This window comes from Panthera onca, chromosome D3, assembly GCF_046562875.1.
Source record: "Panthera onca isolate mPanOnc1 chromosome D3, mPanOnc1 haplotype 2, whole genome shotgun sequence".
NCBI lineage: Eukaryota > Metazoa > Chordata > Mammalia > Carnivora > Felidae > Panthera > Panthera onca.
Window position 1 is genome coordinate 40,045,576 of NC_138350.1, and position 19,455 is coordinate 40,065,030.

At 39.6% G+C, this 19,455-nt stretch overlaps 1 protein-coding gene across 2 annotated transcripts in view; it reads left to right on the top strand.

The window, feature by feature from the left end:
- MYOM1 (myomesin 1) overlaps positions 1-19,455 on the top strand; it is a 140,175-nt gene that overhangs the window by 41,723 nt on the left and 78,997 nt on the right. For both annotated transcript variants that reach the window (XM_078435390.2, XM_078435389.2), the window contains exons 6-12: positions 1,400-1,492; positions 3,642-3,730; positions 3,840-3,902; positions 7,594-7,758; positions 10,338-10,499; positions 15,016-15,157; positions 18,326-18,525. In XM_078435390.2, coding sequence (XP_078291516.1) covers positions 1,400-1,492; positions 3,642-3,730; positions 3,840-3,902; positions 7,594-7,758; positions 10,338-10,499; positions 15,016-15,157; positions 18,326-18,525 — 914 coding nt within the window. The remainder of the gene's footprint in view (positions 1-1,399; positions 1,493-3,641; positions 3,731-3,839; positions 3,903-7,593; positions 7,759-10,337; positions 10,500-15,015; positions 15,158-18,325; positions 18,526-19,455) is intronic.

Sequence of the window (19,455 nt, forward strand, 5' to 3'; positions counted from 1 at the left end):
ATGCAGCTAAATAGAGAACAGTTGGACAATGGAAGCATCATATGTTGTCACAAGTCAGACTGCTTGAGTTCAAATCCCAGCTCTGCTATGTAGCTGTGTGAACTGGGACAAGTTACTTAACTTCTCCTGGCCTTGGTTTTTTTCATCTGGAAAACGATGTTACAAATAGTACTATCTCATGCAGTTGTGAGGATTGAATTTTCTAACCTATATGTAAAGCACTTAGACTCTTGCCTTGGCTCACAGTAAATGCTCTGAGTTGTGGTTATTAGTGTTATTTACATTATCTGGGCACGTGAAGTGGGGTGTTTGAAAGGGAAGTAAGTGAAATCTAGCTCTTGGACAGAAAATGCCTTAAGCATTTAAGCAAAAAAGCTTAAGCAAAAAAGCCTGGTCTGGCACCATAGCCATTGGCTATTGAGGGCATGAGGAGGTGGTGAAGAATCAAGGTGCGACTCCAGCCTTGGGGGACAGTGTCTGAGGAAGGGCCCCTCCGTGTAGCCCTACCCTCTGAGGGCTGACAGGCTTAGCCAGGAATGGGACAGTCAGAAAAAGGGAATCTTTCAGCTTTTATTTGTCAGACTTTTTCTTTCGTGATTGATATTTAAGTTCTTCCAAGCCGAGAGCCATGCTTGCCTTTAACAGAACAAAACGCTTAAATATAATGAGCTTTCAATACAATGGCATTGTTTTTAACAACATGGAAGAATCTTAGTAGGAAGAATGTTTTACTTTCATCCTACAGACAGCCAATGATAAAACTCCCAACATAAAGCCTTCCTTTCTATCCTGTCAACAATGGACAAGTTTTTCTTTCAGTCTTTTATTGAAGTATAATATACATACACAAAAAGTGCATATTACATGTAAATGTAGAGCTTTGGTGAATTTTTGTAGACTGCACACACCCATGTAACCAGTACTCAAACACAAGAAACCAAACATTATCAGCACCTAAATGCCTTCTTCATGTCTGCTGTCCCCCCCCCCCCCCCCCCCCCCCCGGGAAGTCACTCTCTTCACTTCTAATAGCATTAATTTGGTCTCTTCTGGTTTTGTGCTTTATATAAAAGCAATCATTTTATACTCTTTTGTGTCTGGTTATTTTCACTCAACATTATGTATGTGAGACTCAACCACATTGTTATGCATGGTCAACTTCTTAAATGTAATTTTTATGATGGAAGAGAGGAAAGGACGCTCATCAAGAAGTTTTACTGGATTTATAGTGCATTTTATTTAATCTGCCATAGGTTTGTATTTATTGAACAGTTACTGCTGCTAATCTCAGTGCCATGTTTATAGGTGTCCCTTGAAGAACAAGGATTGTGTGGGTGTGCTTTTAATCATAAAGCTATTTACATTTCTACTTATTTCACCTTGTTCTCTTGTCTCACAGGTATAAAAACCAGGTGCCAATAAATGTCCACGCAAACCCTGGAAAGTACATTATTGAGAGTCGATATGGAATGCATACTCTGGAGATCAATGCGTAAGAGGACATCTGGGTCCATATGTGTGTTGTTCGACAATTGCCTGGGGAGTCATCTCACCACTCCAGTTAACAACCACTCTCCCCCTTTCTTCCCAGTGCAACAGGATCACAAAGTGATCTTAGATTTGAATTTAGTAAAAGATGATGAGAATAAAATTAACTTCTGTCTTTTAATTTATCATTTTATATTCTGGAGAGTTTTTCTAGACATTAGTAAGAAAATAAGTTACATAAGTAGGCACTTATATTTAGTTATCCTTCCATCATCATCATCATCATCATCCTTTTTTGCCTTTAGTCGGCAGAGGCCATGGAGATTGCGGTGGGTGGCAGTGAAAGTAAGCTTCCCACCAGAAAGTGTGGGAAATTATCTGCCCACCCTGTCAGCCTGCAGAGGGAGGCAGGACTGGACACCGGAGTGTTTTTAAAGCAAAATGCAAAGCAGAATTGAAAGCAGAACCCACATCAAAATTTCTAAATCCTCAAAGGTTTATCATATCTCCTAATATGGTTTTGAAATCCAAGCTTAGTCATGTGAATGAAAAAGCTAAAACTCCCACTATTTGCAGTTCACATGAAACTGTGACATGCTGAGACGTCAAAGTAAAATTTACATCATTGTGATCTCAAGAGAGTTTGTAGTCTTCTCCTCAGATCAGAACAGCTGCCACATGGGATACAGGGTTTCAAGCAGGACTCTGGGGCCCTGTGACATTTGCCGAGCATCGACCTCCAACCAGAGTCACTTCAATTCTGCCACTTGGTGGTTCTACTGAGGCTGCAGTGAGCTCTGTGGTTGCTTTATAATTCAGTAGTTATGAGAAAGGCAACCATATTGACCTTCCTGGGGTTGTGCTGGTGTCTATAAAATTTCAACAAGAAATAGGTTTTTACAAATGACGCTAAACCCAGAAAGTCAACGAGGAACTCAGACACTGGTTATGACAAGACACAAAAAGACCTGCTTTGAAATCTTAGCTTATTCATCTCTGTGAGATCATTCTTTCTTTTATTTTATTATTAAACACATCCCAGTTTCTGTATTATAACTTACAGGAACTTCCAAATAGCACTGCTTGTTTTGTACTATGGGCTGAATCTCCAAGTGCGACCTGAACCTTGGTAGAGTTGAGACAGAAATAGCATATTTGTACTTTGGAGCTAGAACACAGACCCACCCATTAGACAGAGCCAGATCTGGTCTGTGGCTCAAGGAGAGCGGCTGTGTCTTTCCCTCTCTGTTCCCCCCAGACTGAAACTCACCCTGAGGGATGCCAGCAGGAAGACTGTCCCCCCAGGGTGCTCTGCGTAGTTACTACTACAAAAGTACATGGCTAGACATTTTCTGTTCCTGACACAGTTTTAGACCAGTTAATTGTAACACTGTTTGTGCTGTAATTTATGTGCTTAACACTTTGCTGACATTTTTTTTTGGACATTTTTAAAAAAATTTTTTTTTTACGTTTTATTTATTTTTGAGACAGGGAGAGACAGAGCATGAACAGGGGAGGGTCAGAGAGAGGGAGACACAGAATCTGAAACAGGCTCCAGGCTCTGAGCTGTCAGCACAGAGCCCGACGCGGGGCTCGAACTCACGGACCGAGAGATCATGACCTGAGCTGAAGTCGGCCGCTTAACCGACTGAGCCACCCAGGCGCCCCTTTTTTGGACATTTTAAATGAACCTGGGCTAGGGTCACAGTGGACTATAGGTGTCCTCCCATTCTGTGCAGCTGGCCTCAAACTGCAGTAGATATCTTGCATTATATAAAATCCCACAGGGAGCTAGATTGGAGTTAGTAGCTTCATCAAGAGTCCCCAACAGCCAGGGCGCCTGGGTGGCTCAGTTGGTTAAACGTCCAACTGTTGATTTCAGCTCAGGTCATGATCTCACGATTATGAGATCGAGCCCCACATTGGGCTCTGTGCTGACCATGGAGCCTGCCTGGGATTCTTTCTCTCTCCTCTCTCTCTGCTCCTCCCCCTGCTTGTGCTCTCTCTCTCAAAATAAATAAACAGTTAAAAAGAAGAAGAGTCCCCAGGAGCCACGTTGTTAGCCAGTGATTTGCAGTGTGTGATGTCAGCAAAGATACCTTTGATAGAACAGCATTGTTGCAATGGTCACTCACTTCCTTCTGTCCTTTCAGATGTAATTTTGAAGACACTGCCCAGTACCGGGCTTCAGCGATGAATGTTAAAGGAGAGCTTTCAGCATATGCTTCGGTTGTCGTAAAGAGTGGGTTTGCTGGGCTTGTTTTATTCAAAATGCATTTTTTAAAAATTAACTCTCATTGCTAAAAATAAATCAAGAAGCAGTTCATATGTATTTCTGCTTTCTTTTCTAGGATATAAGGGAGAGTTTGATGAGACCCGCTTCCATGCTGGGGTTTCCACCCTGCCCCTCAGCTGTAAGTATAAAAATATATTTGCTAAGTGTCATCTCTATTTAAAATCCAGCATAATAAGCCATTCTATAATGCTGAAATAAAAGCATAGGATTATTATAACATATGTTAGTACGTATGTAATAGCACTCTTTTCTTATTTTTTAGATTCTTTGGTTACTATTCTCTTTCTGGATATAATTGCTTTGTTCTGGTTTTATAAAAGCCCAGATATGATGGGCTAAAAATGGCAAATGTTTTTAAGTATTTCTGTGTTAAACTGAAGAAGATCATTACACAAACCTGGGCAGAGTGATTTAACCACACACACACACACACACACACACACGCACACATGCCCACACGCACACACACACACACACACACACACACGTGCACACACACACATATGTACTGTATCAGGGCATCCAGGTCAGCATCACTCCTGGAGACATCTATGTGTGACTCCCACTGCTACCCCACCTCTACCCAGTCAAGGTTAGGTGTCCTTGGTGAGACCATCAGAGCATCCATCACATTGGATGCTGTTAACTGTTATATGTCTCTTTCTCCCACTGGCCTCTAAGCCACTTAAAGGCAAAGCTGAAACTTTTATCTCTAACCCCAGCACCTGACACAGCGTAGGTGTTTGATAATGAATGAATAAATAAATACATTCATTTATGAAGTACAAATCAAAATACATGATGTCTAAATGTGCTATAATAACAAACTATTAAAAATATTCTGATCTGTGGTTATTTGTGAACTCCAATCATTTTTCTATATCAGAACTTCTTTTCATAGGAAACAATAAAAGCAAAATCCTTATGGTTGTTCAATAATTCAGTGCTTACAATGGTCAGACTGAAAAAGGTAGTCACGCCTGAACTTATTTTCTGAATGTTAAAATGTAAATGGTAGTTTTGAAAATGCTTGATGAAGATACTTTCTCATGGGTTGATGAAGATACTTTCTCATGGGTCAGTTTTTCACCTGCTCAGTTTGATGTCTATAGATCACCTGTTCCATCAAATTCATGGAATGGCTCCTAATTTTAATATTCCAAGTTTTAATCATTGGTACAAATCCCATGGGTGGCTGGGAGGGGATGATGGGTGGGAGTGAGGGAGGAGCACATCCCCAATCATGTTTTTCTTCTATCATTTCGTTTGTATTGAGATAGAATAGTTGGAAATTCTGGAACTATGGCTTATCTCCCATTGTCCCTAAGGCTGGTTTATTAATCATTTATTTCACGGTCCTCTAAATGTATCCTGCTCATTCCCACTGCCATATCATCATCCATATTTCTCCTGTTTCTCTCTTCTCCACCAAGCCAGGGTTGAAAAGCCCAGCTCAACCTACCTCTCTAACTTTTTAATCTGACCGGCCCCTGAATTAAGTGCAGTTGTTTCCAACAGAGAAAACAGAGGGATTTTATTCATTTATTCAACTAATATTTATTGAGAATCTGTTATGTGCTAGGTACTAGTGTAGTTGCTTGGAATATGCTGGTAAATATCATAGATAAAGCTCCCTGCCCTTGGTTCTGTTTTAGTAGTTAACATATATTGATCAGTTGTACCAGACAGCATACTAAGATATTTTGTTATATGCAATAATCATGTAATGCTCTCCCAAAGCTTATAAAATAGGTGTCTTTTATCTGTGCTGTGCCTATGAGGAAACAGTTTTTGATAGGTTAAATAATGAGAAAACACCACATAGAGTGGTAGAATAGGGACTTGTAAATTGGTCTCTCTATTCTAAGCCATACTCTTATTTTTTTTTAAATTTTTTCAAAATATTTATTTATTTTTGAGAGAGAGAGAGAGCAAGTGGGGGAAAGCAGAGAGACAGGGAGACACAGCACAGAATCCAAATCAGGCTCTAGGCTCCCAGCTGTCAGCCTAGACCCCAACATGGGGCTCGAACTCACAAACTGTTGAGATCATGACCTGAGCCAAAGTCAGATGCTTAACTGACTGAGCTACCCAGGTGCCCCCTAAGTCATATTCTAAAACAGGAGTCAGTATTTTCTGTGAAGGACTCCTATAATTATGATTTGTGAACTACCTATAATTTGTAAATTGTAAATACTTTAGGGTTGTAAATACTTTAGGCTTTGTGGGTCATATATGGTCTTTGTCACAACGACTCAACTCTACCTTTGTAACACAAAGTAGCCATAGACAGTAGGTAAATAATAAATGAGCATGGCTGCCTTCCAATTAAAACCTTACTTATGAACATTGAAATTTGAATTCCCTGTAACTTTTCACACATCACAAAATATTCTTCTTTTGATTTTATCTTGATCATTTAAACAATTGAAATTTATTTTTCTAGTGGTGCAAACAGGAGACTGTCCAGATCTGGCTCACAGATTTGCCACACCCTGACCTAATCCCAGCTTTCTTTGTAACTGTTATCTCTACTCCTAAGGCAGCTTCGGAGCCAGCCTGGCTCTCCAGACAGTAAGGTCTGATTGAGTTGTTTCACTTTTTGATCTCAGTGGGATACCATCATATACAAGTGGGGCAGATGTAACCTGTGCTTCAAAGGGAAGTTGTTTCACTATTGGTTAGGGGTTGCCTGGGAACACACAAATTCAAGGCAATATCATGTCTTGCTTGAGAGCACAGGTTCTAACAGCCCTCCCGTGTAAATCTTGGCTCTGCAGGGTGAACATGGGCAGTTACTCGGCCTCCCTATGCTTCTGTTTCCTCATCTATAAGACAGAGTGATGATAATAGCACTTACCTGATTGAGCTATTATGAGGTTTGAGGTAATAGCTATTTAACATTTGGAACACTACTTGGCACAAGTTGAACTCGATACATTTTCGCTTGCATTTTCAAATTAATTCTAAGACGTTTTAGGAAGAGATGAAATCGGAGAGAAATTTTAGAGTTTGAATTTCAATTTCACACATAATACTTCCGAAACCTGGACATTAGCTGTATGTTATTTTTGTGAACTTCTGCATTCTCATCTGAAAGAGAGGAAAAAAATATCTATGCCATGGGGCTTTTGCAAGGAACAGACGACATGTCAAATGTAAAGTGCCTGGCATGGTAACTGTCCATAGAGTCATTATTTTCCCAAGCCCTTTCTTTTGAGAAAAGAGAAAATAAAACCTGGGAGGGTTTATGATGCAGGAATTTACTTAATCAATGAATAAGTTATTGCTAAGAAAAATATTTTTAAAGTCATATTATTGTGAACTTTTCAGTTTGACATTTCTTATAATATTTTTTTTATACAGATAGTTAAACTGAAGTGACTTGCTGGAAAACTGTATTTTTATGAGTAATTGATATGGCTGTTTGAACAGTACAGCAATTCAGTTTTAAATGAACTAGGAATCTAAAAAGTACATATATTGTGCTAAGTAGTTAAGTATAAGCTAAATGTGGTATTAATTTATATGCTATGTGAGGTATTAAACTTGATCCTTTAAATTCTATTCATTGCAATAATAAAAACAAACATTTAGCTTATCTGACCAATGAAGCAAGAATTTCCACACCTATAATTTCCATTTCACATAGTAATATGTGGGAATGTGCTTTGTACTTCTTCATAAGACTTAATATTTTGCCCAAATAAACCATTTGATCACTGTTTGTTGTAACTGCTTGTTAAAATGCTTGCGTCTCTCTGATGAGAAAAAACAAGTTAACAAATGTTTGTTTTTGTCGTACCCAGTTGCTGTGACCCCTTATGGTTATGCGTCCAAGTTTGAGATCCACTTTGATGACAAGTTTGACGTGTCTTTTGGGAGAGAGGGCGAGACGATGAGTCTAGGCTGCCGTGTAGTTATCACTCCTGAAATTAAGCATTTCCAGCCAGAGATCCAGTGGTACAGAAATGGTGAGACTCTGTGATGAATTCTCACTTAGATTCTTATTCACAGAATAAGGCTTGGCACCAGAGCATGAGTGTCCATAAGACTGCAGACCTGTTTATCAGAGCTGGCAGAATCTGGACATTAGGAGGCATAACCTATTGGATGTTGAAAAAAATTCATACATGTATCAAAGTAGCAGAACTTTTATATTTGTGGAGATTATGATTTCTTATCACCAAGTAACGTGGAAAAGATTATGAAAAATGTATTTTTGTAAATTAGTTATATATTCGTTTTCTAAGTTAATTTTAGTTGGTAAAATAAAGGGAAGTCCATTGCAGTTCAGTTGAACTATGGAGCATGACTATTGACCCTTGGGCGTGGTGGGCAGCAAGCAGCGTAGTCACCAAGCAGTTGGCCTGAACTTCAGTTGTGCAGACAGGCATCTAGGGCATTATGGAGCATCTGGGTCCAGACCGAAGCCAGTAATGGCAACAGCAGTATTAACAGTGAACATGGCCCTAGAGAAGAGGAGGGACTCCATGTGGGGGCAGCATGGGAAACTACAGTGGGAGATTGCCAGGCTGCCCTTTCTTCCCCAGAGCTCGCTTCTATGGGATCTGCACAAATACTAATTTACTAGGCTAGCATCAGGACAGGAACTATCAGCAACTAGGCAGTGAACTTTGTCAGTAAAATTACAAAATAAAAGCATGTATATAGACATCGCACTTAAGCATAAAAAACAGTTGTTGGAGATCTTCAGTTTAGAATCTCTGGTTTTGAAAACTATTATAACACTGCATGGCAAATATTCAGAGGCTTAGAAATATAAATTAAATTTAAAGATTGTCACATTCAATGAAAAAGAACACTATTTTCATATGAAACTTTGGATGAAGCAATTATTAACAAGGAAGATAATTTTAAAATTAATTTTCCTTGTAATTGAAGATGCAGTGATAGAATGCATAAGTAGACATTTGATTTATGTACAAATCATTTTCCGTCTCTTGTATAACCTCTACAAGTTACAGCACATGTTAGAGAAACTATTAAGATGTAATTATGTAAATTTACATTTAAAATTAAATTCAGACTTATGTGAAACTGATTTATATGAAGAATAAAATATTTTTTCAAAGTTTATTTCTTTATTTTGAGAGAAAGAGAGAGTGCAAGCAGGGAATGGGCAGAGAGACAGGGAGAGAGAATCCCAACCAAGCTCTGTGCTGTTAATGCAGAGCCAACACGGGGCTCGATCTCACGAACCATGAGAACGTGACCTGAGCTGAGATCAAGAGTTGGACACTTAACCGACTGAGCCACCCAGACACTCCAAGAATCAAATTCTTTTAGAAATTTTGTTCCTTAAGAATCAATAGTTCTAGAGTACTAAAATTTATATTTTGAAATAATTTATCAGAAAGTTAACCCAATGTTAACTTTATAAGAATATAGCTATATATAACTATGTAATATCTGAATAGCTGCAATAATAGTTGCATCAGCAGAAAGATCCTTCTCAAAATTAAAACTTATCAGCTCATTTGTGATCTTGCATTTGCCAAGAGTGACTGATGTTGCTTTCAAGTATATTGATTTAAAATAACACTGCCTGGGTGGCTCAGTCGGTTAAGCATCTGACTTCGGCTCAGGTCATGATCTCACTGTTTGTGGGTTCGAGCCCTGCATTGGGCTCTGTGCTGACAGCTCAGAGTCTGGAGACTGCTTTGGATTCTGTGTCTCCCTCTCTCTCTGCCCCTCCTCCATTCGTGGTCTGTCTCTCTCTATTTCTCTCTCTCTTTCTCTCAAAAATAAAATAAACATTTATAAAATATTTAAAAACAAATAGATAAATAAAGTTGCTAAAAGTATATATCTGATGACCTAATAACTGAATTTGTAGAAAAGCAAGCCAGAAATATCTTATTATCAATCAAGATATTACATTGATAAATATTTTTGTGTATAAAATTATGGCATAAAAATATTATTTTTTGTATTTTGGGTTACCCCAATTATATTTTATATGCAATAAAGTTGTTTTAGAGAAAAAAAAACCTTATATTTTAGTACCTCTAACTGTATTTTTTTCTCTGCTTTTTTTTTATTTTAGAGAGCATGTGAGTAGGGAGCGGGGAAGAGGGGGAGAGAGAGAGAGAGAGAGGGAGAGAGAGAATTTCAAGCAGGCTCCATGTTCATTGTGGACCCCAACATGGGCTTGATCTCATGACCCTGGGATCATGACCTGAGCTGAAATCAAGAGTTGGACGTTCAACCAACTAAGCTACCCAGGTCCCTGTTTTCTCTGCGTTTTAGACAGGGGGATTGTAATTTCATTTTGCACTGGACCCTGCAGATTATGTATCTGGCCCTGGTCCCCTCACTTCTGATCTAGTATTTTCACCAATATTAGCATGGCAGAATGGCCCAAAGCCCTAGAGACTTCTACTAATTGTCAGATCTCTTGCAATATAGAAGAGGCAGAGAGAGAGAGAGAGAGAGAGAGAGAGAGAAGGTGGAAGAGAATGAAGGAGAGAAAAAGAAGGGAGCAATGGAGGAAAAAAATCACTTAATTTTCTTTTAAAAAAATTTCTAGGAGCACCTGTTTCTCCATCAAAATGGGTACAAACACACTGGAGTGGAGATAGAGCAACGCTGACGTTTTCTCATCTCAACAAAGAAGATGAAGGCCTCTACACGATCCGTGTGCGAATGGGAGAATATTATGAACAATATAGTGCTTATGTCTTTGTTCGCGGTAAGACCTAGCAAAAAGCAGAACACCCAAGCATGTTTAAAACACTGAGACCAAATCAATCTATCCAAACATGTTTTTTTGTAATGAAGAAAGAGCCATTTGAAAATTCTTCCAGTATGCATGGCATAAGATTATTAACTTCCAGTGAAATTAGACCTAGTAGAAAAAGGTTAACCCTCAGGCACCAACCCCAAGGTAACTTGTTCCCAGACTGTGTTAATATCTCTGATGTCATTACTTTCTTCAGCTTCAGTGAGCTACCAGTGCAGGTCTCTATAGGTGTTCCATTGGAGATAATCCATCCTAATGATCTAAAAAGCCGTTTCAGTTTATGGGAGCTGCAACAAAAGAGGGATGTGCTACTTGGGGACTTACTCTTTAATATCTATTTCAGAGAGCAAATTTATCATTTCACTCCAGCCCCCTTCTTTATACTTTCAGCTTTAATGAACTAGGAAACAAGTTGCTACAATTTAATCTTTAACAAAAATTTTTTAATGTTTATTTATTTTTGAGACAATGAGAGACAGAGCATGAGTGGGGGAAGGGCAGAGAGAGAGGGGGGAGACACAGAATCCGAAGCAGGCTCCAGGCTCTGAGCTGTCAGCACAGAGCCTGACATGGGGCTTGAACCCACAAAAATCAGGAGATCATGACCTGAGCCAAAGACGCCAAAGACTGAGCCACCCAGGCGCCCCTACAATTTAATCTTGAAGGCAAACTAGAATTGTGATTTTAGGAGTCTTTAATTCTTCAGCTGTGTTTTAAATGGATTGGCTGTATACAAGTGGGAATGTGATTTGTATGGGATCCCAGTGCATTTGGAAGACCATTGACAGTTCCAGGTTACAGGAGCAGTGTTCTGTGTTCTCTTCTGTGATGGTTAGTCAGGTGTGGCCACAAGAGGAGACACAGGAGAGGATCCAGAAAACAAAGTTTATTGCACCCACAGATCCTAGAGACAGGAGGTACTGCACACCACACAGGGCCACATGGGGGAAAATCAGCATTGGTTGGCCAGGAAGAAGAAGGGGTAGGAAGGAGGGGAGAGCTTAGGCCATGGCTTTTATTGGAGTTTCTGTGGGAAAGGCAAGGCAAGGCGGGGCAGGATAAACAGTTTAGGATTGGCTAGTTTGAATAATTTGGGTAGACTCTAAACTATAGGCGTGGTCCGCACTGGCCTGCTACCAGGCCCTGGGATGATTAAGGCAGGGGAATATTGCTTCCTGGGGTGCACAGACCAGATAGAGAATGTGTGGCTCTGGATGGGTCAGTTTGCATATTAAACTGGCTGAGCCCATTCTATCCAAGAATTGGCTAGCCCTGGGAGGGGCAGCATCTCCCCAGTCAGAAAGGCTTTTAAGGTGTCAAAACATCATAATATACAGAAAATTAAAATATAAACAATACAGGAGACTTACTATATTTTTTAAAAAATCTCTCATGCACTAAATAGAATCATAAACTCACAGGAATTTTGATCAAGATGGAACTTTAGAGGTCAGGTGTCCTTAAGTGGGATCCACAGACTCCCAAAAGGTCTATGATTAGAATTGTATTTTGGGGTGTCTGGGTGGTCAGTTGGTTAAGCATCCTGCTTCAGCTCAGGTCATGATCTCATGGCTCATTAGTTCGAGCCCCACATCAGACTTTGTGCTGACAGCTCAGAGCCTGGAGCGTGGCTTCAGAGTCTGTGTCTCCTTCTCACTCTGCCCCTCCCCTGCTCATGCTCTGTCTCTCTCTGTCTCTCAAAAATAAATAAACATAACATTTTTTGTAAGAATTATATTTCAATATATTTAGTTTCTTTGGTAATCTCATGTCTTTTATTTTATGCATTTGAAAGCAATATTCTGAAAAGAGGCTTCTAGACTTTCTTTGCCAGTCTGCCAAAGGAGTCTATGGCACAAAAAAGTTTGGATTCCCATTCTGGTCCACCCCTTTAATTTTAAGATGCAGAAACTTAGGTTCATAAAAACAAAGTGATTTACCAGTAGACTCACAGTTAGTTAAAAGCAGCAGTGGACATAGGATACAGGTCTTCGGAAGCCTAACCCAGGATTTCAATTAGGGTATAGGCTAAGCTGCTGAAATGATATGAAAAGGTTAATTTCTCTTGTATGTCTGTCAACTCAGAAGTAGAGGTATGGTTCAGAGTCCCAGGTCCTGTCTCCATTGGTGTTCCACTGCCCCCGTGGTGTTATCCCATGTTCCCATCCCAGACTATGGGAAGGGAAAGGAAGTGGAGGGGGAGATGCAGAGTTGCACACATCCCTTCTGCATGGTAAACACTTAGCCATAGGCACACATTTCACTGTGAGGGAAGCTAGGCATCATGTATCCACTTGGGCAGCCATGTTTCTTGCTAAAGCTGGGGCATCTAGGAAACACAAAGAATGGATAATGGGGATGGTTAACAGCCTATACACACCAGTAGTGAACAGTAACGATTGTTGAATTCTGCCATGGGATCAACAACCGATAAAGATACAGGAATATCTACATCATCTGAAAATGTGTCAGACTTTCTCCTACACAAAAGTGTTATAGGAAAAGTCCAGTATCACTGAGGGAAGACAGATGCTAGCCTCTGGATCAATTGCAGTGAAAACAGACACACTGAAACTCATCAGCAAGTAAGTTTGTTTAGCCAAACCACCTGGATAAACCTGGCTAGACAAGGACTGAATAAGCAAAGTCTTTTCCTTTGCTCTCAGTTGTCTTACCCAAACAGAGAGTATCTCTTGGTGACTCAAAAAAACCTTAGTTATGCCTCAATGATTCTTTATTGGACTTTTTCTGGGACCTCTGACATAGCCTAGGGGTTTTTTCAGTGCCATTTCTCAGTGCCTATAACCAGAATTGTGGCTCTCTGCCAGATTTAGGCCAGACAAATGTGATGCACCATAACACAGTATTTGGATTTGGCTTCTATACAGAATCTGTTTTGTGAGGGACTGTCATGCCCATCCCAAGAATGGCATAGTCCAAGAAATGTTATAAATATGCTGAAAAATGGCTCCTGAAATGCCTACCATCTGATAGGTTCTGTTATATATAATGGATATTCAGCAAACTAAACTGCTTTATCAACTCAGGGATTACTGGTTGTTACATTATGGGCCTTTAGCAAAAGGACATGGGTAGAGGTGACCAGCTGTCCCCATCCAAATGAGCAGCTTTCCAGCCTTCCTCTTCTGCCATTTAAGCCTATTAACCTCAGCATCTCTACCCCCTTCCAGCTCTGCTCTAACTTCACCATCAGCCGGCTCTGCCCCCATCCAGTGCTCTCAAAGCCTGAAAGGAAAGAAGTTTCTCCCCACCAAAACGCTTGCTTTTAGGCACCAGGATTTAGTTAATTCTACACTAAGTTAGTCACTTACACCAGAGAAGTTGCCTAGAAACACTTTCCTACAGGTTCATGGAGCAAAAAATAGAATATTCAAAACCAAAGTGACTTTAGCTCTTCTCAGGTAATGCAAACCTATCAAATTCAGAAGTGCACAGATATCTCTGCCTTCTTATCAAATATTTTAGTAATTCATAAGAGTTACAGAAGTGTAGCTCATTGTAAAAAAAAAAAAATGAATTTATTCAGTCAACAGGAGTGTTTTGCCTGAGTTGAGTGGTCCGACATGTCTCAGCCTCCTCTCCTATTAACTCCAGTTATGAAAAGGTTGGCTGGAGTTCAGGAGAAATTGGCAATGTGGACCCCACCTCCAGGAACTCCACCTCTCATCTTAATCTCACTTAAAAGGCTATTAACTGATTATTTTCATTCCCCTTGCTCTCCTCCTAAAAACATCCCTGATTCACTATGTGAGCTATGCCTGCAGACCCTGCTGAGGACACCCACTGTCAGAGGATCCTGTTTCATAAACAGTCACTGCCGTCTCTTTCCTGTATAATCCTGGACTTTTACTAAACTCAGATAAACTCCACTCAGATGTGGGTATTGCATCAGAGTTCCTTTCGCAAGTGTCTTCAGTCTGGGAACAAACATTTGATTAAAAGGAATGTTTTCCTTTATCTTCCAAAATGGTAGTGCCCAGCAGAGGAGTGGGTAAAGTTTTTTATTCTTTTGTGGATGCATCGAGAAGGTGACAGAAGGGACTCTTTGTTCCCCTTTGGAGTGGCTCATGTTTCTGAGTAATATTGTACAAGAGATCTCTTAAGAACAGACTTTCTGACTCGGCTCACCTTAGACTTTTCTGATAGCAATTCCTGACATCTCCATACTTATTTTCCTTTAGAACATTTTGGGTAGGCAAAGGCCATAAAGCAAAGGTCACGGGTCCTTTTGAGAGCCCTTACTAACATAATGTTCTTTGTGCTGATGACGAAAACACACATCATCATGTTGGTAAGCAAATTATAAGGTTGAAGCTTGCTCTACTTGAGCCAAAGATGTAGCCACTATAAATGTGGTAGGAAATGTATGCACTAAGTCTTGGATTGCCAGACTGTGATGGAGCTTATCTGAGAGGGTTAATGAGATCCTTCTGTGTCTCCACAGATGCTGATGCAGAGATTGAAGGAGCCCCAGCTGCTCCCTTAGACGTGATGTGCTTGGATGCTAACAAAGATTATATCATCATCTCTTGGAAACAGCCAGCTGTGGATGGAGGCAGTCCTATTCTGGGATATTTTATTGATAAGTTAGTACTTAGTCTATTTTCTTTTCTGGTCTCCTCTCCCTCTTTCTCTCTCTGTCTCCGTCTCTTTCTCTCTTTCTCTCTCTCTCACAAATACACACACACACACACACACACACACACACACAAGTCTCCCTCTCTTTCTCTCTTTCTCTCTCTCTCACAAATACACACACACACACACACACACACACACACACCTATCTATTGACCTAAATCCCAAAGACAATTTTTGAATCTGACTACTAATGCAAATCACTAATTTGGCAAGAATGCTATGAATTTATAGACATTCTGGAGACCACTTTGGAAATAGCTGGTGTCCATTATATTTAATGTCCATATTCCTAATTTGTTAGTAATTTTAAAATATTAAGTAATTTAAACAATAATGCTTTAGGAATACTAACAAAATCCTATTTACATTACAGGATGTGGTTTCAAATTAGACAAAGAAATAACAAATATCAATAGTATTAAATCATATTCTTTCTATAACTTTTTGTTGTTCACATTCTCTAAAACTTAGAACTTCTGATATTTATAGCAATTGGGTCTTACACATTAATTATACAGTGAGTTTGGTCAATATAGACAACAAATTTAGATTATCAACCTAAATACATTATTATCTGACTTAGTTTCTATTCAAATAGTTGTTCCAATTTTCTTTCCAATTTTCAGTAATAGAATCTAATTGTAGAAACCACTAGGGACAGATAATCTGTGCCACTGTGGTACAATAGGTTTGTACTAAGGTGTATTAAACCTAATATTTATAGTAATAAGTAAATATATGCTTATTGGGGCACCTGGGTGGCTCAGTTGGTTGAGCAGCTGACTTTGGCTCAGGTCATGATCTTGCAGTTCATGGGTTCAAGCCCCGCATCGAGCTCTGTGCTGACAGCTCAGAGCCTGGAGCCTGCTTTAGATTCTGTGTCTCCCTTTCTCTTTGCCCCTCCCCCACTCATGTTCTGTCTCTCTTTCAAGAATAAATAAACATTAAAAATTCAGTATAAAAATATATATATATATGTGTGTGTATATATATATATGTATATATATATATATATATATATATATATATATATATATATATATGCATGCCTATTGGGCTCAGTACCATGCAGAGAAATATTTATAATAAATAATACACTATTTAACCCATACTAAATTCTTCCACATTGTTTTGTCATTTAGTGATGATGAACTGTCAAGTTTTAGGTAGATTCTTTTTCATTTTTACAGACTGCCTTATTGTCTTTGGCAGATTTCCAAGGGATTTTCAAACTTCATCAGTGAAAGACCAGCAACAATTAGTAGCACATTTTGCTTTGTCATCATGAAAATAACCATATTGTGGCTTGTATTTATTAAAATTGGTTACATCCATGGCACTGTTCTAAACACATCACATATATTAACCATTAACCCATAACCACCATTTGAAAGGTAGACACTCTTATTACAAGTAGGAAACAGTAGCTGGCCCAAAGCCACATACTCATGAGAAAACACTAAGTTGCCTAAAGTCACACTAGAATTCAAATATCAGCCTGGCCATATGTTGATGTCCTTTCTGCTCCAACATGCTGTAGGCATCTCCAGAGCAGCTACTTCCCACCTTTCTTCCTGCCCACATGAGGGTTGGGAAACACACTCTACTATCACTGGGTCACCATGACAGCATCTGCATAGGGAGAGAGAGAATCTCTGGAGACAGAGGCAGTTTGAAGAATTGTCCTAGGCCTCTTGGCTCCCTCCCAAACCCTACCCATAGCAGCTCCGGAATTTCTGCAAAGGCAAGATTTAAGGGTGAAAGGCAGGGATTTAAGCCATATTTGACAGCACTTTACATAAGGGTGAGGAAAATGTCTATTGTCTATATCAAAAACTGGAAGGGTGAGGCTGAGGAAGTGAAGAGAAACTTCCCACCCTGACCAACTTTGCACTGCCATTAGAACTCCCTCCCCCATCAGAATTATTTGGGAATTAGATGTTTTAATGTTTTTATTTATTTTTGAGACAGAGAGAGACAGAGCATGAGCAGGGGAGGGGCAGAGAGAGAGGGAGACACAGAATCTGAAACAGGTTCCAGGCTCTGAGCTGTCAGCACAGAGCCCGACATGGGGCTCGAACTCACAGACCGTGAAGTCATGACCTGGCTGAAGTCGGATACTCAACCGACTGAGCCACCAGGCGCCCCGGGAATTAGATGTTTTAGACATAGACCATATTGGGGAAGTGACATAAACTAAAAGTTCTGTGTTCTCATAAAAGCTGATGAGTTACTTAATCCTAGTGCTGTATAATTTAATCACATGCTGAGCCCCTAGCCCCGTCTGTCAGGCCAATAGCATGATATGAACCACTCCACCCCAGACACCAACTGCAATAAAAGCACCCAGTTAGAAATCAGAGGTTCTAAGCACTTAATCTTTCCCTGCCAGTGGGCCTGGGAATTTCCCTGCATCTCATCAATCTCATCTGTTAAGAAACAAGTATATTATAATACTCTCTTCACCCTTCTACCTACACAGCATATAATGATCATTGAGTAGGCTTTTTCCAAGGGTGCCTGGCTACTCGGTAGAGCAGGCAACTCTTGATCTCAGGCTCATGAGTTTGAGCCCCACATTGGGTGTGGAGATTACCTAAGAAAAAAAAAGTGAGCTCTTTCCAAACTACAGTATAAACAGGTACATTTAAGGTGTTAACTTCCTCAAACAAAATTTTTATTTTTAAAAGAAAATGTGTAAAGAAGACAAAGAAAGAAGTCACCAACAGTGGAATTAAAGACGTCAGCCAGGGAGATGTCTGGGGGTCCTCCCTCTTAGTCTCTCCAATGTCGAGAGTGTACATACCTGCCTGCTGCTTCTGCTTTTTCTCCCCAAAGTTCCTCTGCCTAGCATACAAGGCCCTCAGCTGCTAGTTTTCAGGGAATTTAAAGGAAGTATATGTGTTTAGGAAGGATCTGAGGCTTCTTTCTTATTAAAGAAGACACATTGCAATTAAGTGGAACTGAGTGCATGCAGTTAAATAACTACTGAACCACACCCGAGCTGGGTATTTTATAGGGAGATCTGAAGCAATTGGGTGGGTTTGCAGCTTTGGAGCTATTAATTTAGTCAGACTTCTTTTAATTCTTATTGATCACTCTTTTTCCCATAGGTGTGAGGTGGGCACAGATAGCTGGTCTCAATGCAATGACACACCTGTGAAGTTTGCTCGTTTTCCAGTCACTGGGTTGATAGAAGGTCGTTCTTACATATTCCGAGTTCGAGCTGTGAATAAAACTGGAATAGGTCTACCATCTAGAGTTTCTGAGCCCGTGGCTGCTCTGGATCCAGCTGAGAAAGCTAGACTGAAAAGTAAGCATTTTTCAATTTTCAGGATCTTCTTGAACTTTTTAAAAATATATTTATAACTGTAGTACAGCTCATTGCGAGGTCATTCCTCCCCCTTCCACTAGAGGGAGAAGAGAATAGGAAATCCTTTATGGGTTAGAAAATCCTAGAGGAAAAAAACAAAAACAAAAACAATTTGTTTTCTTGACTCATCCATTCACTAAGAGCTTTATTTTTTTGTTTTTTAAAAAATAACTTATTTATTTTTAAATTTACATCCAAGTTAGTTATCATATAGTGCAACAATGATTTCAGGAGTAGATTCCTTAATGCCCCTTACCCATTTAACCCATCCCCCCCCCCCCCCCCCACACACACACGCACAATCCCTCCAGCAACCCTCTGTTCTCTATATTTAAGAGTTAAGAGCTTTATTTCTTATTTTGATTCAGAAAATTCTCCTTATTAAATTGAGTTCTGGTCATTCTGTTTGAAATGAAATATGATAATCAAGAGCCCGGGAAGCATTTTTATTCATTTTATTAGCACACTCCAAATATGTTTTTCCTTTAATTCTTAAAATTATAAGATGGTCACATCTTTTGATGGTCACAATGGGGAAGGGAGGTCGTTATTGGCATCTAGTGGGTAGATGCCAGGGATGCTTCTTAACCTAGAATTTGCCCCCTAGAGCATTAATATCTCCACACCGTGAGTTTCTTTATATCGAAGGAAAAAGACATTTACAACATATCTGATCTATACTTGAGTTTCCATATCAGACCATCAAAAATAATCTTTTCATATATTTAAACTCCAAGTCTCAATGTCAAAACCATGGTATATGAATTACGCTCTGCATTTGTTTCATGGGAACCCATATGCATCCTCAATAATAGAAACCACAAAATGATATTTTAAAAAACTGTTCGAGGGGCACCTGGGTGGCTCAGT